The sequence below is a fragment of the Scyliorhinus torazame genome, chromosome 13, assembly GCF_047496885.1.
Source record: "Scyliorhinus torazame isolate Kashiwa2021f chromosome 13, sScyTor2.1, whole genome shotgun sequence".
In the NCBI taxonomy this organism is placed as follows: domain Eukaryota; kingdom Metazoa; phylum Chordata; class Chondrichthyes; order Carcharhiniformes; family Scyliorhinidae; genus Scyliorhinus; species Scyliorhinus torazame.
In genome coordinates this window covers 178,519,618-178,546,727 of record NC_092719.1, presented here as the reverse complement: position 1 = coordinate 178,546,727, position 27,110 = coordinate 178,519,618, and the positions used below count along the sequence as shown (strand labels likewise).

The following is a 27,110-nucleotide window of genomic DNA, read 5'->3' as shown; positions in this document are numbered from 1 at the left end:
GCACCATTATTAATCTTCTCATTGGCTACATAACTAAAGTGTGCCATACAAACACAAGGCTTTCTCAGTGAGGAATGGATAAAAACACTACAGCTTTAAAGTTTGGATTCCTTTTGAGTAATCAGTATGACACCAACTTAATATCATATTGTGCGTTGTAGGGTACCTTGTATCAAGCTAGATCCCAGCTTTGGCTGGATCTTGGCTCATGATAAAGGTAGGAAATATAATGCTGCAATATTAAATTGACATAGGTTTAGAAGAACTCTGATGTTATATTAAACATGGGAAAAGTGAATATGAAAAAACACAGGAAGCAAATAATGAATTAAGAAGATGAGGACAGAGGGGATTTTGGCAGAGAAAGGTCTATGGCAGATATTGCAAGTCTGTTGTCTGCATTTCAAACTAGAACGAGTACCCTTCTCAGAATGCAAGAGTTAAAAATTAAAAGAAATTCTGTCCATCTGCATTATATTGATTCTCCGCCGGTTTAATTAACTACTGCACATACCAGTTCTTTAAACTTGAACAGAGACACAAATAATAACCCAAATGCTATAACTTTTAGGGGATAATTACTTTTACAACATATTGTATCAAGAAGTTCTCAGATTCAAAACAGTTAGGTTCCTTGATTTTTGAATGCACCTTCCATCCATCATATTTTACATCAGATTATAGTACATTCATTCACAATACAATGCAAAACATTCAATTCTTGAATGTTTAGAACTATACGTGCTGTCAGACTGAGGGGCTACAATAAACAAAGGCTCTCAAAGAATCAGTTAAGCAACTCTTTTGTACACTTCCAAACCTCTTTCTCAGACATAGTATGGACACAGTTTGCATGTTTATTGCCAGTGCCCAAGAATCAATCCTTTGCTAGAGTACTGAACAGATGTAACTGCAAGCAATTTGTGCTACACAAAGCATAGTCTACACAAAGACAAATGCTGTGACAGATTCAGTCAAGAGGTAAGTGTTAAGCTGCATAATTCGTCTTTCAAATTATGTAATCAATGAGATAGCTCCCAATACAACACGTAAGACTATTTGTTTTATAGCAACATATGTTCTTTGATGGAATATTGCAAAACAAAAATGCCCAACAAACAATGGTGAAAAAATACCTGCCCTCTACTTGAAAATACCAATCTCCATTACAGGATTTTTCCAAGATCTGAAAAGTTGGTTAACCTGTGCTCTGCAGTAATGCTAGACTCCCCTTGCCAACGGGAAACCTCAGCTTAGTTTGCAATAATGTGAAATGTCAGATGGGTGTCCACAATAAAATTAATCTTTACTGGCCAATCTAAACTAACAGATAATGTGTTACTTGCCCAGGTTTCAGAATATAATTAATTAAATCACAACTTTAACATTTTGGCCACACAAATTATTACTCTCCATAAAGCCCAGTGGCGTAAAACTCGTGCCAGTCTTTACACTTTTATAAACATTTTATACAGGGATACATTTTACAACCACGCATCTCCTAAACTTAAACTCAAACTCAGTTCAGTCCAGTCCAATCCTATTTAGGTATCTAGCCATAGCCCATTTCTGTTATTCGAGAAAGACGCACAGTGGCTACCACCACTGGTTTGTGATGCAGAGCAATGACAATGGCACGGGTTCAATTCCCATACTGGCTGAGGTTATTCATGAAGACCCACCTTCTCAACCTTGCCCCACGCTTGTGTGGTGAGCATTACGTTAAATCACCACCAGTCAGCTCTCAAAGCAGAGAGCAGCCTATGGTCCTCTGGCGATACTTCCATTTATTTTTATATTTACACCTGCATCCAATTAAACATAATCAATTTACAACTAATACTGGCTGTTAGCTGTACCAAAAACCTAAATTTTGGATTTCTCTAATTCATTAATGCGAAGAGGTCTTGAAGCCATTAAACAAATTATGATACCATACACAGGCTGAAGAATTTGACATCAATAATTTAGAAAAACCTGGGAACAAATCTGCTCAGCAACATTCCTAACCTGACCAAAGATATCAGTTCAAATCAGGCTCCATTTCACTGTTCCTTTATTGAGTGAGTGGGGCACTTTTCTAAATATATCCTTTCTCTTAAAGAAGTTGAAGGGACTCCATAGCAATACTAACATATGGTAACCAAGCATGTACTGGTCAGCCAAATTATCAGCTGTGCTGCCCTTCAACCTTTGGTATCTGAACAAATATACATAGAGCTTGTTTCCCTGATCAGTTCACAACAAGCAGAAATAATACACAATCAAGTCCTGACCAAAGGGGAGGGAGCAAATACAAGTCCTGGAAGATGTGACTGTTAGGTTTAAAGCACATTACACAACCTACATTTATGTAAAATGTCAACTACAAAGATGGACGCCATGACAGAGGACAAGGCATTACGAGGGGTGATCAAAAGCTGAGTGAAATAAGAGAGTTTTTTAAGTAAGGTCTTAATGGAGGAACTTCAAGGAAGGGAGAGAGATGGTGGGGCCACGGCACAGAAATCAGTGATCGAGGAATGAAGGGATAAATCATGAAGGTATTTAAACATGAATGATAATTTTTAAACTGTAGATATTTTGGACAAGGGAACCAATTTAGATCATCAAAGACAGATAATGTGTGAATGGGGCAGTAGAGGATTGGATAGCACTTGGGCTTTCACAAAGTATTATTCTGAAAAGAGCTGTCACAATGCTCCAATGCAAAATCTCTTCTATGGGTTTGGACACTTTGCTAAATCACGAACTCTCTGAGCAAAATGAGGATTAATTCTTTAATAGTGGGATCAATAAAGGATTAACTCCTAATTCAAGTCCTTTTTTTAAAAAATCAACTTAATTGCAGGAACAATTGGCATAGATATGCACAGCTGAAAAGCTTTAGAAAGGCAGACATTTGGCACAAGCGCATGTCTAATATCATGAATGCACCAGCTGAAACTGTCAGCTATCAGGCAGTGATTTCACAGTTGCTTTTCGTATACAGCCTCATCCTACACGCAAGATGACAATTATTCAGTTTCACGTCCTAGAAACACAGCTGCTACTAACTCTTTTGCATGTCCAATACTACAATAATCAAAGGATACAAAAACTACATTCATCTACATGCAGATCAGAATGCAGGCTCTGTACCGTATATTACGTATGCAAAATGTTCAGCACGACAGAGCGGCAGTACCATCAGTACATATTCTGGAAACTCTATCTAAATTTCAGCCAGTCTTCAATAATCATGCAATAATTTTCAGTACATTATAGATTTAAAGCTATATTGTGACATTCAATTGAATTATGAATCGCCAATATCTATACAAAGCAATAATACTATCCTTTAACTACCATTAGCCAACACAAGCTCTTTCAAGATATAATTTTCACAATTTTCCCTTTGTATCTATTTGCTTTTAACACCCTTCTAAAATGAAATGCTAAAGTAATAATCTAATTACGAAAAAGGCGACTACAAGTATGAAACATGTTATCTCGCTTACATTCTAAAACGAGCAGAATTATGATGGAATCGTTATCCAAGCCCTACAGCTTAATTCAGAAACAAATAGTCAACAAAACACTGAAGTAATGAAGGCCTTACTGTGTTCTTTGAAAACTGTAACACAAAAGGTCAAAGCTCCATCAGAACTATTGCCATGTAAATGACAGACTTGTCAATGACTCTATGTTTTCACAAACTATGGGTAAACTAATTCATGACAGCAAGAGAAGGTTGACAGAGCCAGAATTCTAAATCATCGGGGTGGCACTTTTAGCCTCAAATTTCAATAAAATAGTCATAAATCTCCCTGATTAAGGATAAGACCATTAGACATAGGAGCAGAATTAGGCCACTCGGCCCATCGAGTCTGCTGCGCCATTCAATCATGGCTGATATTTTTCTCATCCCCATTCTCCTGCCTTCTCCCCATAACTCCTGATCCCCTTATTAATCAAGAATCTACCTATCTCTGTCTTAGACACTCAGTGATTTGGCCTCCATAGTCTTCTGCGGCAAAGAGTTCCACAGATTCACCATCCTCTGGCTGAAGAAATTCCTCCTCATCTCTGTTTTAAAGGATCATCCCTTTAGTCTGAGATTGTGTCACAGTATCAACGAACAATAACAAACAAATGATTCGTTCCATCCTCAAAGTTTAAAATGGTCAGGAAATTGAACAATTTTCTGATAAATGATAAATTGCTACTGCAATTAAATTTTCAAACTTTGATACGGAATCATAAAAATACATTGCAAAAGTTCCAGTTCACTGCACACAAAACTCCACACAGGTAAATTAAATCAAAATGAAAACAAAACAATGCATTTCCAAATGACAACTACTTACAGGCATTGACAAAGAAAAATACTGAACACTTTTTGCCATAAAACTGATAAAGATCAAAAATTGCTTAGCCACTGTTGAACATTTAAAAAAATATGACACATTTAGCACGTCCTGAATGGAACACTTGGGCACAAACAAATGCCATGCATTTGTGAAAGATACTAATGAGGTCATTGGTTTGAACATTTGACTTGTGAACTAAATGAAAGCATGTCCGATTACTGCGGTCAGGCCACCCCCACACGAAGATCAATAACCATTATTAATATTAAGAATTAGATGCTAACCTGATGAATACACATCACATCAAAAAACATTGATTCAACATCCATATTTTGGCAAAAGATTGTGTAAAATGAAAATAGTCAGGAATAACAAAAAAACTAGCGACTGTGAACATTTTAAAATATTGAAGAAAATAAATACAGGAATAAAAAAAACTAGCGACTGTGAACATTTTAAAATATTGAAGAAAATAAATACAGAAGTGTGATGCATGTGCATCTTGTGAGATTACCGGGACAGAATCATCTGCTTAGGGCAACAAGAAAAATTATTTGCAAATGGCAGAACTCCTAACATTTCAAGAACTTCAAGAGATTCCATGTGACTATCCAAGAACAGAAGTAATGATGAGAGTAATTGTATGGATTTACATCTGCATTCCAGCAGTACTCTCCAGTAACAGTTTTTTTTAAAAGTATTCCCTCTGATTCCACAGATTTAACGTTTGCATTTTAGCACAATCATTTCTCAAAGCATAATTATAAAGTGGTTAGCACTGTTGCTTCACAACGCCAAGGCCCCAGGTTCGATTCCCGGCTTAGGTCACCGTCTGTGTGGAGTCTGCAAGTTCTCCCAGTGTCTGCATGGGTTTCCTCCGGGTGCTCCGGTTTCCTCCCACAAGTCCCCAAAATCGTGCTGGTTAGGTGAATTGGGCATTCTGAGTTTCCCCTCTATGTACCCAAACAGGCACTGGAATGTGGCGACTGGGGTCTTTCCACAGTAACTTCATTGCAGTGTTAATGTAAGCCTACTTATGACAATAAAGATAATAAACAAATAAATACATTTAACATCTACCTCACATGGCTGAAGTGTTTGTTTGATTCTTGAAACAGACTATGGAATCTATGTCCTATTTTCTGAAATTACCACCTCAAACCCCGAACTTTAAGAATATTAGAAACTCCAACTTTCAGTTCAGGTTGCTCATTGTCAATTAGCATGAAAACCACTTTTGCAAATTATCTGCAAAGTATTGAAAACTTTAAGAGTGGGATGACTTCACATTCTTTATCCTAGTGAAAATGACATTGTACATTGTCAAATAAATAATGAGACAGCTAACAGCTCACCAGCTGCTACATAATGTGAGACATGCTGCCCAGATCTTGACCTTATAGCTTTTAAAACAGTCAAGCCTAATTAACCTACATATTAGAGAGAATGTGTGTGGGGCACTCAAACAATTCATAGCTCCATTATTGACTAGGAATTCCATGTGATTCTCAGTTAGCTTCCTGTCTCACATCTTTTCTTTACCTTAACTTTGATACTGAGAGACAGATGTTCTTTTTGTTCAAATATATGCATAAGAAAAGCCTCAACAAAATGCTATGTTTGCCACCGCACAAAAGTGGGGTCATGTTATTGTGCATGCCTATACATCTCATTCAGGAAAATTTTCAATTTCGAGATCCAATAGGTTCTTCCTAAGCAGGAATTGTTGACAAATTCATGCCGAAGGACACACAAAGATATTTAGCTCAAAATGTTCTCTTTTTCTCACCGAAAATAAGTTATTGATTAGTCAGAGAAAGGAAACCAAAAGCTTCAGGATATGTTAGTCACCTACCCTTTGTCAAACATTAGTACTCATGTACATTTTCACAATACACAAAACATGCCTCAGAACGTATATTTGAAGGGAAGCTAGAAATGTGGAGAGGGAAAGGAATAAAGGTTATGTTGGCAGAGTTAGATAGAGTTTGGAGCAAGCTCATGAAGAGCATAATCACTGACATGGAATTATTAAGATGATTAGCCGCTTTGTGCTGCAAATTCTATGTAGCATCATTTTAAATTCTTTATCGTGATGAAATGCAACTAAATATGATACACCTTGATAACAAATAAAACTTGAATAAAGTGAAATTACAGCACAAATAAGGATGATTATTTTGGCTTTGCTGGATTAAAAGGGGTGACCATGCCGGAAAATTGCAGGGAAAAACTTGGTTCCTATTCCTAATCAATCACATACCATTCTTAAAGCAATAGTGATAACACATTTGGCCGTTTCGAAAATGGCATCTAGTTACAGATCTGCAGAAATGGTCCAGTTCAATGCAAAATGAAGATCTTCAGAGTCTTCATCCAGCCCTTTGCTGGATCCAAAGCTCTGCTGTTCATATCCTTTGGGGGCTGGTTTAGCTCACTTGGCTAGACATCTGGCTCGTGATGCAGAATGAGGCCAGCATCACAGGTTCAATTCCTGTACTGGCTGAGATTATTCATAAAGGGGCTGGTTTAGCACACTGGGCTAAATAGCTGGCTTTTAAAGCAGACCAAGGCACGCCAGCAGCACGGTTCAATTCCCGTACCAGCCTCCCCGAACAGGCGCCGGAATGTGGCGATTAGGGGCTTTTCACAGTAACTTCATTTGAAGCCTACTTGAGACAATAAGTGATTTTCATTTCATTCATTTCAAAGGCCCCGCCTTCTCAACCGTGTCCCTCGCCTGAGGTGTGGTGATCCTCAGGTTAACCACAGGTCTCCCCTTCAAAGGGGAAAATTGGGGCTATGGCAACTTTTTTTTTTATAAATATGTTTTATTGAAATTTTTTTCCCAAACAACAATTTTTCCCCTCTTACAAAGCAAACGCAACAATAACAATACAGAAATTTTTAACAATACACAAGTAACACAACCCCTTTATCTTTGACCTAAACTAAACTAACCCCCCCCCCCTCCCCCTGGGTTGCTGCTGCTGGTCATCTGTCTTCCCTCTAACGTTCCCCTAGGTAGTCAAGAAATGGGGGGCTATGGCAACTTTACCACCTGCTCATATCCTAACCCACATTTGGCATTGCTCACCCATTACCCATGTGTGCTCTGCCCTACATTCACTCCCAATTCCTTGATTTTTAAATTCTCATGCTAAAATCCTTCTATGGCTTTATTCCTCCCCATCTCTGTAACCTCTCTTACAAGAACTCTACCGTACTCCAAATCTGACCTTCTGCACATCACCCACTCTTTTCATGGCACAATTTGTGACCATATCTTCAGTGATATGCATAGGCTCTATGCTCCCTCTCCAAATCTCTGACACCCCACCTCTTTTCGCCTCCTTAAAACCTAATTATTTTATCAAGCTTTGTATGTTAAAAGAAACTCTCTTTGGCTGGTGGCAAATATTGTCCATTATGCACCTGTGAAGTGTTTTGGGATGCTTCCCTATGTTAAAGGTACTTTATAAATGTTAGTTGCTGCTGTAAGTAAAATATTTACTAGATTATATAATGTGAGAAAGAAGGGGAATAGAGGTAAAAACTGCAGAGGGGAGAAAAAAACTGAAAAGATTATAAACTTATAGTTAATCTTCAATTTTAACTTCTTTGTTACGCTCTGAATGGGACAAACTCAAATTAATGAATAAATTTGAGTGTGGATTATCCAGTTTAGTATTAAATCGTCAAAAGCTTGGTCGGGGTAGATTTTTTTTTTAAAAAGTCTTAAAAGAGGGAAGTGAGGTAGAGAGGAGCAGAAGTTTAGGGAGGGAATGCCACAGTTTACACCCAGGCAGCTGACGGCACAGCCACCAACGTTGGAGCTATTAAAATGAGGCATGCTCAAGGGGCCAAAATTAGAGCACAGATACCTCAGAGGGTTCCATTCTGTACTGCAGAATCTTATAATTCTATGCTGACTCACAAATTTAACATTAGTACCATATTCACAAACTTTATACCTCACAAAAAAACTAAAAGAAAAATGAATGAACTGGATTAAGTTTATTGGCAACAGCCAGCTGCAACTATTTCTCCTGCTATCTGCCAGATCCTATTCACAAACATATGAAAGTGTTATTAAGACAACTATTGTATATTTTAAGGCAATGATAGTGTGCTTTTCATTCTAACCTGCCTTCCCAAGTCCAGACTTAAAATATTTGATCTACTACTCCTTTAAATGGTAAAGGTATAATGCAAAACATGTTGCACTTGAGATCAGGAGTGGGCTAAGTGCATGACTGACAGTAGCCCATAAGCCAAGACACATCATCTGGGTACTTGCTAGTCCCAGTAAAGAAATATAAAATGATCTTATATTATCAAAATGAGAAACGGAATTGGGGATCTATATTTTGAAATAAATGCTGGATTGGAAAAGTTCTTAATATTTGCTGTGCTGTTGTCCCCTCCCAATGTTTTCCACTTATTATTTTCTACCATTGGAAGTAACATTTTTAATGAGTCAATAAGTTTACTTTGAAGGCTCCAACATTCTTCCTTTAAATCAATCACTTAACAAAGCCAATTGTATAGGAGAAAAATAACCTATCTTGAATCTGCATTTCTCTTGATAGCACAGCTGAGGTCAAAGGTTAACGCAGAAACAGAGGTGAACCATCTTGTAATGGGCTGGCATGCCGTATTCTCCAATGCACCTTTCCTTGTCCAAGGTACCTTTCCTTGTCCAAGGTATTGAAGTATCAGTTGATTGCACTATCAAGTCAGCTGTTTTCTTTGGTTATTCATTTGAGGGATGTGGGAATCACTGGTTAGGCCAACATCCAGTGGCTATCCCCAATTGCCCTCGAGAAGGTGCTGCAGTCTATGTGGTGTAGCTACACCCACAACGCTGTTAAGAAGGGAGTTCAAGGATTTTGACCCATAATAATAAAGGAACAGCGATATATTTCCAAATTTGGGAGGTCGACTAGCTCAGTTGGTTGAACTGGTTTGAGATGCAGAGTGAAGTGTTTTTTTTAAAAAAAAAAAAAAAAAAAAGGAGTACCCACAAAGACACAGGGAGAATATGCAAACTCCACACGTCAATGACCCAGAGCCCGGATCGAACCTGGGACCTCGGCCGTGAGGCAGCATTGCTAATCACTGCGCCACCATGCTGCCCCTGATGCAGAATGATGTCAACAGCGCGGGTTCAATTCCCGTACCGGCTAAGGTTACCATGCCTTCTCAACATTTCCCCTCGCCCGAGGTATGGTGACCCTCAGGTTAAATCACCACCAGTCAGCCCTCTCTCTCTCTCTCTAAGGTCCTCAGCTTATGGTCCTCTTCAACTATCACATATTCCCAAGTCATCTGTACTGTCACTAACACATGACTGATAACTTCTGCTTACTGAGCAAATCAGTAATCATGAATCAACAATTAGCTAACTTCAACAAAATTAACAATTTACACACACTAGCACCCGGCTCAAAAGAGTACACTTCTCTCAAAATATTCTTTGCTTCATTTGATATTACAGATTTCAAAGATCACTGACATAACTACAAAGTATGAAAATTGCTGGTACCCAAACATTTTACAGTTCACCACAATTTTATTTTAAGAACGCTAATCTGAGTGACAGACTATGAACTGCCACATCAGTGGACATGTGCTCAGAAGGAAAAGCAAGCACTAATACGCTATTGTAGAAACTGTCATTAAATATTGCCTTCAAATGATCCATTATTTGAAAACATTTTTTTAAATCCGTTATAATTTATTAGCAATCTTTATTGATTTTGTTACACATCTAACATGATTTATAACCCGTTGGAAAACTGTTAGGGCATATGGACAAATAATTTGCTTTAAATTGCCAAAAATAGTCAGATTCTTTTAGTGTGCTGAGGATTAGTTAATGTGATAAAAGACATTGAAGCTGCTTAGGTCAGATACTCACCGTATCTACTAAAATCATTCTTTTTTTTAAAAACTATAGTAACATTTTGCTTAAAATGACTTTTTTTTTTTAAAAAGGCATTTAAGTTACATTTTCTGGAATAAAAAATTTGAAAATGCATCATAACTGAAAGATTCCAATGTCTTTGCCATACTCCAATACAACACTGTAATCTTTAAGTCATGCACAATAAAATGTTGTACCCAAGTCGCCCTGCAATCTTAAACAGTTACTGTCATAACAGCATCTGACACTAGTGTTGAAGTCACTCCTGTAAACTTAGACATAAAAATGTCTAAATATACAAGTTCAGATTTTTAAAACATCAAAGTCGTAACTTGCTCTTTAAAGGTTTCACACCAATGCTGTTTATTATGTACCCTCTCCACCAAGGCAAGGACTCCTAGTACCTGCCTTCTACCGAGTGAGCTCAAATCCACACATTTTAAAGTGAATAAGCAACAAATGACGAATAATAATAATCTTTATTAGTGTCACAGATAGGTTTACATTAACACTGCAATGAAGTTACTGTGAAAATCCCCCAGTCGCCACACTACACGCCTGTTCGGGAACACTGAGGGAGAATTCAGAATGTCCAATTCACCTAAAAAGCACACCTTTCAGGACTTGAGGGAGGAAAGCAGAGCACCTGGAGGAAACCCATGCAGAAACAGGGAGAGTGTGCAGACTCCGCACAGACAGTGACCCAAGCCAGGAATCGAGACCAGGTCCCTGGTACTGTGAAGCAACTGTGCTAGCCACTGTGCTAATGTGCCGCCTGGTATACTCAGTGCGAGAACAAATCAAAGCAGGGAAGATCAAGCTGCAAAGTGGCAACTTCATAACAAGTCATCCTTTTGTGACAGAGTTAGTAAACCAATGCCCGAGGCATTCCGGGGACTCATTTTTACCAACCGGCCAACCTTCGGGACCCAACTCGGCCGATCTTCGAGACCCAACCCGGCCGACCTGAGCAACCCACCATTTTCTCTTACCTTGTTTGCTGCTGATAAAAATGGAGGAATAGTTTTGGGTCCCTTTGGCCCTCGTACACGCTCCCCCAATGAAACCTGTTGAAGATGAAGCCTTCCGGTGTCGGAAAGTATGGAGTCTCCATCTGTCCAAAGTTCTGCATTTTTTTCCGTAAAATTTTATTAAATAAAACCCCCCCGAACTTCTAAAAAAAATGAATAAAATAAATGGAAAAAAATTAAATGAATAAAATAAATAAAAATAAAAATTGAATAAAATAAATGAATAAAATGAACTTTAAAAACCCAAACTTGTAAAAAAAAGCTGCGACCGTTTAAAAAAAAAAATAGCGGCCACACTGCGCATGCGCGCCCGATCATCAGCGCGCATGCACGCCGATGATTGTGCGCAGTGCAGCCAAATTTTTTTTTACATGTTCGCGGCCATTTTAAAGGCCACTTGCAGCCGTCGTTATTAAAAGCCGGCTGCTGCACGGGGATTTGCGCGATCGGGAGCGCCGCGAAGGACGGCTCCGCAACCCTCCCGACAACACTGCACTATGTAACTTGGTTTCACAGATGGAACTTAACGGGATAGATGTATGACTGGGACTGGAATTCTTCCCACTCTGCTTCAGATAAGCCTACAAGCCAATGTTTTACTCACTAGCATTGTCTTAGCTGGACAAGAAGTGGAAAACAATGCAGGTTAATCAGCAAAAATTGCAATCTATTGTCAAACAGAAACTCAGTGCACTCTTCTTGACATGCACATAAACTCTCCTAAGTCAACAAAGAGTAAATCGGTTTCCGAGAACTTAGTTTGGAGATTGTTAAGCACCTTCAGCGGTTCACAAATATGAAAGGCTGATCAAAGTAGAAGTATTCACTAATCAATATTTTACTACCAACATTTGCACACTTATTTTCCCCTCAGACTTGTTTGCTCTCTAAATCTGAAATCATTCTTATAATTCACCTGTTCAAACAAATTTCCTATTCACCTCACCATATTCCTTCCTTATTTTTCCTTTTGTGAAGTGCCTTGAAATAACTTTCTACATCTGTACCGGACCAGACCCCAACTTTTGTTAGGGATGGGAACCCCAAACAATGTTTCAATTTGTAAAACTGTGAGGAAAGGATACTTCACCCTTCAGTGATGACTCTGATCAATAGGTATCTTTTATGTTAAAACAAACTTTAATTTAAACATAGACATACATTAACATCAAAGAAATAGTATTATAATTGTCAGTTACACAGTTCTGAAATAAAAGGATAAATTTACTTACTATCTACACCTGCCACTAATTCCAATTAAGCAACCCAATACAGTTCAAATACCACTTATAAATAAAGTTAACAAAACAGGTTACTTGCTTAGCTGTGCAGACCTTCGGCGAGAGAGACTGACCCTCTTCAGGAACAACCTGAAAATCCTTCTGTTTTATCAGACTCTTCTGCTCAACCTAACTGGATTTGGCAAAACTGTTACCTACAGACACAACTGGTTCCTCCCATTAATTACATAATTTGTACCCCATTAAGATGTCCCATCACCTGCTTAGCTAGAACTAAACACAATCCTTCAAAATCATATACACCCCAGGGAATCTCCTGCAATCAAAACAATGTTCTTGCTGTAAATAAGTAAATGGTTAAAGTCAATAGTCATCTTTTACAACACCTTAATTACAGCTTTAGTAGACATGCCCATATGTATTTTAAACCAAGGGTTCTAATAATAGTATTGCCACAAATATGAAAAATAACAACTTTGACATTCTTAAATGAGCTATATAAAAAAACATTAGTTGAAATTCTGTCTTTGTAACAGTGTTGCCAACAGAAATATCGGACTGAAAAAACGCTCCAATTTATGTATATCCTGGACAACTACCATTACAACTTTAATGCATTTTTGATTTCCCACTGCAAAAATTGTATGAACAGAATCTTCTATATCAAATAAAATTTAAGAGTCACTAAATTGCGGAGGGCTTATGACTGCCAGTTACCAGCTCGGATATCACAGAGTTACATCATAACTTAATATACAAGCTCTTTCATTTACATGCCCAAACTATTTTTATAACAGTTATTTCAAGCAATGAATTAACACATAAAATAAAAACATGGAAATGAAGAATTGCAATGCTACAGAGTTCAGAATTCACAAAAAAATTAAAGCTCCTGTAAAAATATTTAAGTCTGAAAAATAAATTAGATACTCAAAGGATTTATGTAATGTGATCCAACGATGGAACAAAGTTGTCATCAAGCCAGATGTGAAGGGCCACAAAGAATCACCAACAAAAGAGCAATTTGAGTGAGTGGCATGATGGTATACTCACCTCCTTTAGTGACACCCTTCTCCTTCAGTTACACCCATCTCCTTTATATTTCAAGCTATTCTATTTCGAACTGTAATCTCACTTAGCACTAAAATTTGAAATGGTTTTGAAATACCCACCCCTTTATCAACTTCTACAAGAGGGAGAAAACCAACTAGCATTCTTTAGATGCCTGCATAATAAACAAACTACAACAGTTTGTTCTGTCCAATAACAATTGTGCAGCATGGGAGGAGAAAGGAGATCTCTTACCATGTTAGCTTAAAGACAGATGATCTCTCACTATCATTAGGTTCACAGCATACGAAGGAACACATTATAAATTAAAAATGTGCTTCAAACTTCAGTTCAATTTCAGGGCTTTCTGTCTCATCAGAATTATGAAACTGCTTTACACCAGAGTACCACAGAGCTGGTGATTCTTCCCATTTCCCACATACATTTGTTTTTTTAATGGTCTGGTCTCAATTGGTTCCATTTTTACAGAAAAATTATTTTATTCTAAAAATTTGACAATTGAATAAATTACCGTTTACAGTTCATACCACAGTTTATTTCAATTAACTACCCTTAAAGCACAACCATTATTTTGAACAATGTTAAAAATTGACTTCCATCACTCAAGATTTTAAAATTAGGTTTTCCCTATTACTACTTAGATCAGATTCTGCAATGGTGAAAATATTTGGAATAAATATTAGCCATTACAAGTCCTTTCACAGATTAAATCTTTTTGTCTTTAGAAACCAAATATGCCATCGCTGATCATTATCATGTGTATAGCAAAATAAAACTACTCTCTTGGATTGTGGCTATTTTATTAACTTCCCAAAGTGTGGAGAGAACACTATTCCTATCTAACTTCTGTCATTCCAGCTAATAAATGCCAGCTCACTAAAGCCAGGGGAAACCTCAAAGGACTCAAATCCCATTTAATATTGTGAGAAACACTCAGAAAATCCCAGCACACAACATTAAACACTATTTAAACGTATAACATATAAAGCTCCTGAACGTGACACCCACAATTTCACCAGTTCCTTCTTCAAACACATTATGAATCTGCAATGTTTTGAAAGCTTCATTAACCATTATAAACCAAATAACCAGTTATTTCTGTTTGTCTAATATGTTTTAAGTATTTATCACGTGAAAACTCTTTATAATCGGAATGCTACCCCAGTTCAAATTATCTTACATTTCCCATATGTAACACAAAACATATTAAAATTCAAGTTTACATTATTCCTATAAAAATGTTCCATAATTTACAGTTTTTAATGAATCTATTTAAATTGACTGCTAAGGCAGTTTAAATAGATTTGTGTCCCACAGATAAGCCTCCATTTATAAATTTACTTTTTCCACAGTAGAAAGTGAAGTCTTATTATCAATTTTAAGCAAAACAAAAATAAAACAATTGTGATTATTTCAAAAGACATGTTTATTCCAGAATGTAACCGACTCAATTGCGTACAGGTATCAATCACTATGCTATATCAACCCAGTGTGGTAGCAAATCAGTTCAGCCCCATAATTTTCTCAATGGCTCCCTAATCTGATCCAGTATACTAAAAGTTGGTGCCAAATCAAGTCCAAGTGTCTGGGGTGGGATTTAAAAAAAAAACCCAAACCAAGTACTTCCTGTTGGGCAGTTAGAGAATGTCTGCAGAAGAGTATGCCTTCGTCAGCAAATCATGCTGGCGGGCGCACTGTACATTGGAGCATTTCTTTCCAGTTTGAACATCCTGGCTGGTTGCTGAATGGCCTGTTCATGTGCATTCTATGTAAACCATTGAAATGGGAATCCTGTGAATTTAAGATATTTAGTTTCTTGAAATTTAGTAGTGTGTGGAGAAAAGCACTCATTTTTGAGAACTGACCAGCAAACTCGAGTGGAAAAAATGCAAACAGCATGTAAATTTGAATGGGGGGCGGAGGGGGTTGGAAGAGGAAACAATTTTTATCCACCAGTGTCTGCCCCGACAGATCCCTGACTGTGCCTCCTGCTGATCCAAGTGGTGAATGCCAATTCGATCCATGATAATCTGCTGAAGGGGATTCCCGATTGGGCGGATCAACGCAGTTTGAAGCTGTCAAGACTGTAACGGAAAAAAGGCAGGGCAGCAGTCGCCTGGCAGAGGAGCAAAACTATAATTGTGGGCAATCGAAGTGGCAGACTGCACGCTGAGAACTGGCTGCTCGAATCTGTCAGCGGTTGGGCGGCCTTGGGCGATGGGTGGGTCTTGGGTCCGTTTTTTTGTTTGAATAATCAGTCGAATACACTTTAGCAAAATCGTTAAGTATAAAAAATACGTTAATATAAACAAAGAGGGGGAGAATCTGTGAGACTTTTTCTCCCCATTCTGTATAAACCTCACCTCACGGAGCTGTTCCAACTCCTGTTTAACCGTCTCATACTCGCTCTCCAGCTCTTCGTACTGTTGTTTGAGGCTCTGCTTCTCCTCCAGCACCACCAGCCCGTACTCGGCCGCCTGGATCTTCTCCTCGGTCGTCTCGCTCAGCTCCCGGCTCAGCCTCGCCACCTCAATGCGCAAGAAGCCCTCACCCTCCATCAGCAGCTCCTCCATGTCCATGTCTCCCCGGCCGCCTTCTTATCCCACCCCCTCCCCGCGAGAGCGGATTTAAAACCGGGTCCGCGACGCCGGCTCTCGGAGCGCCACCATAGCGTCTCCTCCTCCCCAGGCAGACTCTCGGCTTCTCTCCACCCTCCCGTTAGGCGGCGGCTGTCTGCCGGGAGGAAGCAGACTCGGATATGGCGGAGGAGGAGCCGGGGAGGAGGAGGAATTCGGCTCCGGCGCCTCCTCACAACCGGGATGCAGCGGCTTCTCCTGCCGGTTTTCCTGCTCTGCCCCGCTCCCGGAGCTGTTATTGTGTCCCCGCCCCGTTAGGCTGCTCCCCCTCTCCGCCCTCCCGCCGCCATTGCCGCTGACAGCCCCTTCCCGGCCGCTGACGTCAGCACCTTGGATGCAGACGAGGACACAGCACAAAGCACAGAATAAATAAAATATAGATTATAAATACCATACAAGAATGTATACATACTATATAATAGTGTATAAATACAGAGCAGAGTATAAATAAAATATAGATTATAAATACAATACAGCAGTGTAAAAATATTATATAAGTGTATAAATACAGAGCAGAGTATAAATAAAATAGATTATAAATACAGCACAATAGTCCATGCATATTAGATAATAGTGTAAAATGCAATAGTGTATTAATGCAGAGTAGAGTATAAATAAAAGAGATAATAAATACAATACAATAGTTATATATACAGAGCACAGAGTATAAATAAAATATAGATTAAAATGCAACACAATAATGTATCCATACTATATAATAGTATATAAATGTGATAGTGTATAAATACAATGCACAGTGTATAAATAATAATAATAATCTTTATTGTCACAAGTAGGCTTACATTAACACTGCAATGAAGTTATTGTGAAAAACCCCTAGTCGCAACATTCCTCTGCCTGTTCAGGTACACTGAGAGAGAGAAATAGATTATAAATACATCACAATAGTGTATACATACTATATAATAGTGTATAAATACAGAGCCCCTTAAACTGAATAAGCCTTAGCCTTGCACACAATGAGGACACATTCACCCTCCGTAAGGCTTCCCTCCACACTCCAGCCCCCAACACACCTCCCAGCTCCTCCCACTTATGCCTAACCTCCTCCACGGGGGCACTCTCCATCTCCATCAACTCCCCATTTATATCCACCACTCAGCCTCCCCAATTTCATCCTCGGATAGAAGCAAATCCTGCAGCATTTGGGGGAGGGGGAGACAACAGCATCGGAAACAACGGCACCTCCTTCCGAACAAAGCTCCTAACCTGCAGATACCTGAATCCATTCCCCTTTGGCAATTGATATACCCCTCCAGCTCCCCCAGGGCTACAAACGATTAAATCCCTGAAATATGCTATCCCTACCTACCACCGTCCCCGGAAACTCATGTCCAGCCCGGCCGGTGCAAACCTATGATTATCACAGATCAGCGCCCACAAAGACAAGCATTCCAAACCAAACTGCTGCCTACATTTGTTCCAGACCCTCAGCGCAGATACGATCACCAGGCTCCTCGAGTACCTGACCGGCAAGGGCGGAAGGGGCGCCCACAACAGCGCCCTCCAACTGGTCCCCTGACACGAGGCCGCCTCCATCCGCTAGCAAACCGACTGATCCTCCACCACCAATTTCCTAACTATAGCAATGTTTGCTGTCCAGTAATAGTTCATCAAATTCGGCAATGCCAACCACCCACCCACTCTCCCCCTCCCCCCCACCCCCGCCCCCCAGCCTCCTCTCCTGCTCCCGTGGGTTGATTGTAATCCCCAATGCTTTTCCACATATTCACCATAAAGGACCTTGTCAAATGCTTTACTGATGTCAAATAGACAACATCCACTGCCCTTCCTTCAAAAATCATCTTCGTCCCTTCCTCAAAAAATGTGATCCAGTGAGACATGACCTGCTCTTCAGAAAACCATGCTGTCTATCACGTTTGTTTCTAAATATGAGTAAATCCTGTCCCTAAGAATCTTTACCAATAATTTCCCTACCACTGATGTAAGCCTCATTGGCCTATAATTTCCTGGATTATCCCTGCTACCCTTTCTAAATAAAGGAACAACATTGGCTATTCTCCAGTCGTCCAGGACCTCACCTGTAGCCAATGAGGATATAAAGATTTCTGTCAAGGCCCCATAAATTTCCTTCCTTGCCTCCCTCAGTATTCTGGGGTAGATTCCATCAGGCCCTAGGGACTTAGCAAACTTAATGCTTTTTAAAATGCCCACCACCTCCTCCTTTTTGATATCAACATGACCCAGAATGTCTGCACACCCTTCCCCAGACTGATCATACACCAAGTCCTTCTCTTTGGTGGGTGGCGCAGTGGTTAGCACTGCTGCCTCACGATGCTGAGGACCCGGGTTGATCCTAGCCCTGGGTCACTGTCATGTGGAGTTTGCACATTCTCCCCGTGTCTGTGTGGGTATCACCCCCACAACCCAAAGATGTGCTGGGTAGGTGGATTGGCCATGCTAAATTGCCCCTTAATTGGAAAAAAAAATAATTGGGCAATTTACATTTATTTTTTAAAAATAGCCGCCCCCAAAGGACGGCACAGTGGCACACGATTAGTAATGCTGCCGACTTCCGGGTGCGGCTATGCAGAGCTAGGTCGCATATTCGGTAGCTCCTGCTTGGAACGGACTTTTGGGCTCTTTTACAGGGCCCCCACGGCATTTGTTAGACATTTCCCGGTGTGGCAAGAAGACTGTAGCATTGCCCTGACAGTGTCCCCCAGGAATGTTATGTCTTTTGGCTACCAGACCCGGCAGAAACAGTAAAAGATTTGGCTTGAGCTGCAGGTTTAGACAAAAGCCTCTTCCAGCATGCAGGCGGGGGAAGGGCAAGCTTAAAGCTGCAATCTGACTTGACTCTATCAAAGGTGAATTCTAGCAGCAGAGGGAACAACTGTGAAAAGATCTACCAAGGCCATTAAAGAAGCAGGGACGAGGCTTCCGGTGGCGGCCATGGAGGAGTAGGTCGCGCATTCGGCAGCCCCCTTCTGGAACTGACTCTCAGACATCTTTCAAGAGTTTCCATAGACTTTTTAAACGGACCAGAAGTGTAACGGCCAAAGGAGCGGCACTGGAGCAACGGGAGAAGCGAGGGAAAGAAAACAAAATGGCGGCGGCCAGGGACAAAAGGGAGCTGCAGAAGTTCATCAAGCGCTGCTTCGAGGAGCAGCGCGAGGAGATGCGCAAGGAGATGTTGGCGCCTATGCTCTCGGCAATTGAAGGACTCGGGATCACGCAGAAGGTCCACGAAGCTAAGATCCAGGAGGTACAGAAAAGAGTCAGTCAGAACGAGGATGAGCTCGTGGGCCTGGCGGTGAGAGTGGAGCAGAACGAAGCGCTACACAAGAGGTGGGCGGGAAGACTCGAAGACCTGGAGAACAGGTCGAGGAGAAAGAATCTGCGAATCCTGGGTCTCCCTGAGGGAGTGGAGGGGGCCGATGCCGGGGCATACGCGAGCACGATGCTCGAGGCGATGATGGGCATGAAGGCCCCTTCGAGGCCGCTGGAGTTGGACGGGGCACTTCGGGTGCTGGCGAAGAAGCCCCAGGCAAATGAGCCGCCAAGGGCGATGGTGGTGAGGTTCCACCGGTTCATGGACAGAGAGTGGGTCCTGAGATGGGCCAAGAAGGAGCGGAGCAGTAAGTGGGACAATGCAGAGATCCGAATATATCCGGACTGGAGCACGGAGGTTGCAAAGCGGAGAGCGGATTTCAACCGGGCCAAAGCGGCGTTGTACCGGAAAGAAGTGAAATTCGGAATGCTGCAGCCAGCGCGACTGTGGGTCTCATACAAGGGCCAACACTATTACTTTGAAACGCCTGAAGAGGCGTGGACCTTTGTACAAGCCGAAAAGTTGGACTCTAACTGAGGGTTTGTGAGGGTGGGGGGGATGTTTTGGGGTTTGATGTGTGATGGTTGTTGTACATAGGGGGTCAATCACGCGCAGGAAATGTTACATGGGCTGGGGGAGAGAGACAAGGCCGCGACAGGAGCTGCGCCAGAGGGGGCGGAGCGGGCTTTGGAAAATGCGTGGTGTTTTCCCGCGCGCGGGAAGAAAGGCGGGAAGGGGAACGAAGGAATGCATATGGATTGGGAGACTCCCACGCGGGGAGGTCAATGGGACAGCGGGGGAAGCCGGGGTCAGCAGGCGTCAGCTGACTTACGGGAGTGACATGGGGGAAGCAAAAAAGCTAGACAGGGGTCTAGCGGGGGGGAGGGGAGGGGGGGAAGGGGGGAAAGGGTTGCTGCTGCACTGGCAGAAAGGGAATGGGACACAGAAGAGGTGGTCGGGACGGGGATCCCCCTCTGGGGGACTGGAGGGTGAGGGAGGCGTGGACACGGGACTGGCCCAGAAAAGGAGATGGCTAGTCGGCGGGGCGTGGGGGGGGGGGGGGGGGGGGGGGGGGTGAGAGCCCCTCCAATCCGGCTGATAACGTGGAATTTGAGGGGCCTGAATGGGCCGGTGAAGAGGGCTCGAGTGTTCGTGCACTTAAAGGGACTGAAGGCGGATGTGGCCATGCTCCAAGAGACACACCTGAAGGTGGCGGACCAGGTCAGGCTAAGAAAGGGATGGGTAGGACAGGTATTCCACTCGGGACTGGACGCGAAGAATAGAGGGGTGGCAATATTGGTGGGAAAGCGGGTGTCATTTGAGGCCAAGACTATTGTAGCGGACAATGGAGGACTATTGTAATGGTGAGCGGTAGGCTGCAAGGGATGTGGGTGGTGTTGGTAAATGTATACGCCCCGAACTGGGATGATGCAGGATTCATGAAGCGCATGTTGGGGCGCATTCTGGACCTGGAGATAGGAGGCCTGATAATGGGAGGGGACTTCAATGCAGTGTTGGATCCAGCACTAGACCGCTCCAAATCAAGGACTGGAAAGAGGCCGGCGGCGGCCAAGGTACTTAGGGGGTTTATGGATCAGATGGGGGGAGTGGACCCATGGCGGTTTGCAAGGCCGCAGGCCAGGGAATTTTCTTTCTTCTCCCATGTACACAAAGCCTACTCCCGGATAGATTTCTTTGTTCTGGGTAGGGCGCTCATCCCGAGGGTGGAGGGGACGGAGTATTCAGCTATATCCGTTTCGGACCATGCCCCACACTGTGTGGAACTGGAGCTGGGAGAGGAGAGGGACCAACGCCCGTTGTGGCGGCTGGATGTGGGACTGCTGGCGGACATTACCGGAGGTGGTGTGTGGGAAGGTGAGGGGGTGTATCGAAAGGTACTTGGAGGCCAAAGACAACGGGGAGGTGCGGGTGGGGGTGGTATGGGAGGCGTTGAAGGCGGTGATCAGGGGAGAGCTAATTTCCATTAGGGCTCATAGGGAGAAGACAGAGGGTATGGAAAGGGAGAGGTTAGTGGGGGAGATTTTGAGAGTGGACAGGAGATACGCAGAGGCCCCGGAGGATAGATTACTTGGGGAAAGACGACGGCTCCAGACGGAGTTTGACCTGTTGACCACAGGGAAGGCGGAGGCACAGTGGAGGAAAGCGCAGGGGGCGACCTACGAGTATGGGGAAAAGGCTAGTCGGATACTGGCACACCAGCTCCGTAAGAGGATGGCAGCGAGGGAAATAGGGGGAGTCAAAGATGGAAGGGGAGCCACGGTTCGGAGTGCGACGAAAATAAACGAGGTATTCAAGGCCTTTTATGAAGAGCTGTACAGATCCCAGCCCCCAGCGAGGGAAGAGGGGATGAGACGATTCCTAGATCAGCTGAGATTCCCGAGGGTGGAGGAGCAAGAGGTGGCTGGTTTGGGGGCACCAATTGGGTTGGAGGAGCTGAGCAAGGGTTTGGGGAGCATGCAGGCGGGGAAGGCCCCGGGACCGGACGGATTCCCGGTGGAGTTCTACAGGAAGTACGCAGACCTGTTGGCCCCGCTACTGGTGAGGACCTTTAATGAGGCAAGAGAGGAGGGGACCCTGTCGGAAGCGACAATTTCTTTGATCCTAAAGCGGGACAAGGACCCACTGCAATGTGGATCGTACAGGCCGACATCGCTCCTCAATGTGGATGCAAAGTTGCTGGCAAAAGTGCTGGCCACGAGGATCGAGGACTGTGTCCCGGGGGTAATCCACGAGGACCAGACGGGATTTGTAAAGGGCAGGCAACTAAACACCAATGTGCGGCGGCTCTTAAACGTGATAATGATGCCATCGGAGGAGGGAGAGGCGGAGATAGTGGCAGCTATGGACGCAGAAAAGGCCTTTGACCGAGTAGAGTGGGAGTACCTCTGGGAGGTGCTGCGTAGGTTTGGGTTCGGGGTAGGGTTTATCAATTGGGTTAAGCTCCTTTACAGAGCCCCGATGGCGAGTGTAGTGACGAACCGGCGGAGGTCGGAGTACTTTCGACTGTACCGAGGGACGAGGCAGGGGTGCCCCCTGTCCCCCCTGTTGTTCGCATTGGCGATCGAACCATTGGCCATGTCATTGAGGGAGTTTAATAAATGGAAGGGGGTGGTCCGAGGGGGAGAAGAGCATTGGGTGTCGCTATATGCGGATGGCCTGTTGCTGTACGTGGTGGATCCAATGGAGGGGATGGTGGAGGTCATGCAGACTCTAAGGGAGTTTGGGGAGTTTTCGGGCTATAAGCTCAATGTAGGGAAGAGTGAGCTCTTTGTATTACAGGCGGGGGACCAAGAAAGAGGGATAGGGGACCTACCGTTGAGGAGGGCGGAGGGGAGCTTTCGGTATCTGGGGACCCAGATAGCCAGGAGTTGGGGGACCCTACATAAACTGAATCTGACGAGGTTGGTGGAGCAAATGGAGGAGGATTTCAAAAGATGGGACATGTTACCGCTCTCGCTGGCAGGGAGAGTGCAGTCGGTCAAAATGGTGGTCCTTCCGAGGTTTCTGTTTGTGTTTCAGTGCCTTACCATCGTGATCACTAAGGCCTTTTTTAAGAGAGTAGGCAGGAGTATTATGGGGTTTGTGTGGGCGAATAAGACCCCGAGAGTAAGGAGAGGGTTCCTGGAACGCAGTAGGGACCGAGGAGGGTTGGCGCTGCCAAACCTGGGGAGCTACTACTGGGCAGCAAATGTGGCGATGATCCGCAAGTGGGTTATGGAGGGAGAGGGGGCGGCATGGAAGAGGATGGAGATGGCGTCCTGTAAAGGAACGAGCCTGGGGGCGATGGTGACGGCACCGCTGCCGCTCTCGCCGACAAAGTATACCACGAGCCCGGTGGTGGCGGCAACACTAAGGATCTGGGGAGAGTGGAGACGGCACCACGGTGCAATGGGAGCATCGGTGTGGTCCCCGATCAGGGGTAACCACCGGTTTGTCCCGGGGAAGATGGACGGGGGGTTCCAGAGCTGGCATCGGGCGGGGATTGGAAAAATGGGGGACCTGTTCATCGACGGGACGTTTGCGAGCCTAGGGGCACTGGAGGAGAAGTTCGAGTTACCCCCGGGAAATGCCTTTAGATATATGCAGGTGAGGGCTTTTGTGAGGCGACAGGTGAGGGAATTCCCGTTGCTCCCGGCACAAGAAGTTCAAGATAGGGTGATCTCGTGTGTATGAGTCGGGGAGGGCAAGGTGTCGGAAATACACCAGGAGTTGAAAGAAGAGGGGGAAGCGCTGGTAGAAGAGTTGAAGGGTAAATGGGAGGAGGAGCTGGGGGAGGAGATCGAGGAAGGTCTGTGGGTTGATGCCCTAGGTAGGGTTAATTCCTCCTCCTCGTGTGCCAGGCTCAGCCTGATACAATTTAAGGTGGTCCACAGAGCGCACTTGACGGGGGCGAGGTTGAGTAGGTTCTTTGGGGTAGAGGACAGGTGTGGAAGGTGGAAGGTGCTCAGGGAGCCCGGCGAACCATGTCCATATGTTTTGGTCATGCCAGGCACTGGAGGGGTTCTGGAGAGGAGTGGCGGGAGCAATATCTCAGGTGGTGAAAGTCCGGGTCAAGCCAAGCTGGGGGCTAGCAATATTTGGAGTAGTGGACAAATCGGGAGTGCAGGAGGCGAAAGAGGCCGGCATTCTGGCCTTTGCGTCCCTAGTAGCCCGGTGAAGGATCTTGCTAATGTGGAAGGAGGCGAAGCCCCCCAGCCTGGAGGCCTGGATAAATGATATGGCGGGGTTCATAAAGTTGGAGAGGATTAAGTTCGCCTTGAGAGGGTCTGCGCAGGGGTTCTACAGGCGGTGGCAACCGTTCCTAGACTATCTCGCGGAGCATTAGAGGAAGGTCGGTCAGGAGCAGCAGCAACCTTGGGGGGGGGGGACGGGGGGGACGTCCTGGGAGGGGGGGGGAGAGGGGGGACTGCCTGGGAGGGTGGATGAGCAAGAGATAACATGAAGGGTTGGGGAAACTGGCACGTACGGGTGAGGGCCAGTGTACAAAGCTGTGTAAATATATCATTTTGCCATGTATATATATATCTTGCTCTGTGCGATTTCTCTTTTTTTTTGTTACGGGGGGGGGGGTTATTGTTTGTAAGGGAGAAAAATTGTGTTAAAAAACTTCAATAAATATATTTTTTTAGAAAGCAATGCTGCCTCACAGCTCCAGGGTTGTGTGGACTTTGCACTTCCTCCCCGTATCTGCATGGATTTCCTTAAGTTTCCTCCCACAGTCCAAAGATGTGCAGGGTAGGTGGATTAGCCATGCTAAATTGCCCCTTAGTGTCCAAAAGGTTAGATTAAGCTACTAGGTTACGGGGATAGGGTGGAGGTGTGGGGTTAAGTAGGGTGCTCATTCCAAGGGCCGGTGCAGACTCGATGGGATGGCACCATCTGCACTGTAAATTCTATGAATCTAAATTCTTCAGTTCCTGCCTCATAATCTTGTAATTAGTCTTCCCCCAATTTAGCACCTTCACCCGAGGGTTACTCTTATCCTTAAAACTTACGGAGTTATGGTCATTGTTCCTGAAATGCTCCCCTATTGAAACTTTGATCACTTGGCTGGACTCATTCCCCAATATCAGGTCCAGTATGGCCCCTTCCTTCGTTGGACTATTTACATATTGTTTCAGGAAACTCTCTTGGATGCTCCTTAAAAATTCTGCCCCATCCAAGCCTCTAGCACTAAGTGAGTACCAGTCAATATAGGGGAAATTAAAACCACCCACCACAACAACCCTGTTGCTTTTGCATCTTCCCAAATCTGTCTACATATCTGTTCCTCTGTCTCCTGCTGGCGGTTGGGAGGCCTGGAGTAAACTCCCAACATTGTGATTGCTCCCTTCCTATTCCTGAGCTCTATCTATATTGCCTCTCAGACAGGCCACCTGTTCCCTCGAGGAGGCACATGATAGTCAAGGAGTGTGAAGTGTGATCACAACTAACAAGGTTAATCCCGTCTTTGAAATCGCTGTGAAGCTAGAGGCTGCTCACAGTTAAAGGGGGGTGAAATTGACTTTCAGAAGAGAAGCTGTAGCAGGACTCTGTCCTGGGAGAGTGTTTGGTAGGGTAGACATGCTGCAGCTCTGGTTGCCCCTGTTATGGGTCTCCACAATATTTAAAGATGGCCTGAAGGCCTCACAGACATACCCCTCCCCCAGTGGCATGGGGTGACCCCCGACTTGGTCCCCTCCAGCATTACCCCAGCTCCCCCCGCCCCCGTCAAAGGCTCCCTCCCCCCCACCTCCCTCAGAAAACTGAGGCAACCGATCTGGTGCCCTTCTGCTGCATGTTAGTAAATGGAGAGGGCTAATGTGTGGTGGCACAGTGATATTGTCACTTGACTAGTAATCCAGAGACCCAGGGTAATGCTCTGTGGGCCCAGGTTCCAATCCCACCATGCCAGATGGTGGAATTTAAAAACTCAATAAAACACCTGAAATTGAAAGTCCAATGATGACCATGAAACCATTGTTTGTTTGTTTTTAATATTTTTATTCTCCTCCTTTTTCACATTTTCTCCCACATTTACACCCATCAACAATAAACAATAATCAGCAAGATATGTCAATCCCCATAATAACAACGATCCCATCCGCCCACCAACCCCCACACATCAGCCGGCATGTTTACATAAACAAATGACAAAAAGGAATCAGGGATTACCCATAGTCACCCTTAATCTACACCCCCCCCACCCCCCCACTCACCCCCAACTAATGTTCGATGTTATCCAGTTCTTGAAAGTGCTTAATAAATAGTGCCCATGACTTGTAGAACCCCTCCGCGCTTCCCCTCAGTTCGAACTTAACCTTCTCAAGGGTCAAGTATTCCAACAGATCCCCCCACCATGCCAGGGCACTGGGTGGAGAGGCTGCTCTCCATCCCAGCAGGATCCGCCTTCGGGCGATCAACGAGGCGAAGGCTATGATATCTGCCTCCGCTCCCGTTTCCAACCCTGGCTGGTCCGACACCCCGAATATGGCCTCCTGGGGACCCGGGTCCAGTTTCACACGCACCACCTTGGAAATTACCCGAAACACCTCCTTCCAGTACTCCCCTAGCTTTGGACAGGACCAAAACATATGAACGTGATTCGCGGGCGCCCCCCCGCAACGCTCACACACATCCTCTACTCCTTCAAAAAATCGGCTCATCCTCGCCCTCGTGAGGTGCGCTCTATATACCACCTTCAGCTGTATCAGCCCCAACCTCGCACAGGAGGTGGAGGCATTCACTCTCCGGAGCACCTAACACCAGACCCCCTCCTCTATACCCCCTTCCCGAAGTGTTGGTGAAACTGCCTCCAGATTTTCAATGAAGCTATTATTACCGGACTACCTGAATATTTCCCTGGAGCTATCGGGAGCGACGCTGTTGCAAGTGCCTTCATCCCCAACCCCCTGCACAAACTCTCCTCCATTCTGACCCACTGAGAATCAACCCCTCTGACCCAGCTCCAAACTTTCCCCACGTTCGCCGCCCAGTAGTAGTACAACAGGTTCGGGAGACCCAAATCCCCAGC

General features: G+C 44.0%; 1 protein-coding gene across 3 annotated transcripts in view; it reads right to left on the bottom strand.

The window, feature by feature from the left end:
* The window catches only part of LOC140388397 (protein bicaudal D homolog 2), a 111,125-nt gene extending 94,616 nt beyond the window's left edge, over positions 1 to 16,509 (bottom strand). For all 3 annotated transcript variants that reach the window (XM_072472501.1, XM_072472502.1, XM_072472503.1), the window contains exon 1: positions 15,988 to 16,509. In XM_072472501.1, the coding sequence (XP_072328602.1) occupies positions 15,988 to 16,203 (216 nt within the window). In that variant the 5' untranslated portion in view covers positions 16,204 to 16,509. The remainder of the gene's footprint in view (positions 1 to 15,987) is intronic.
* Positions 16,510 to 27,110: the final 10,601 nt, after the last annotated feature.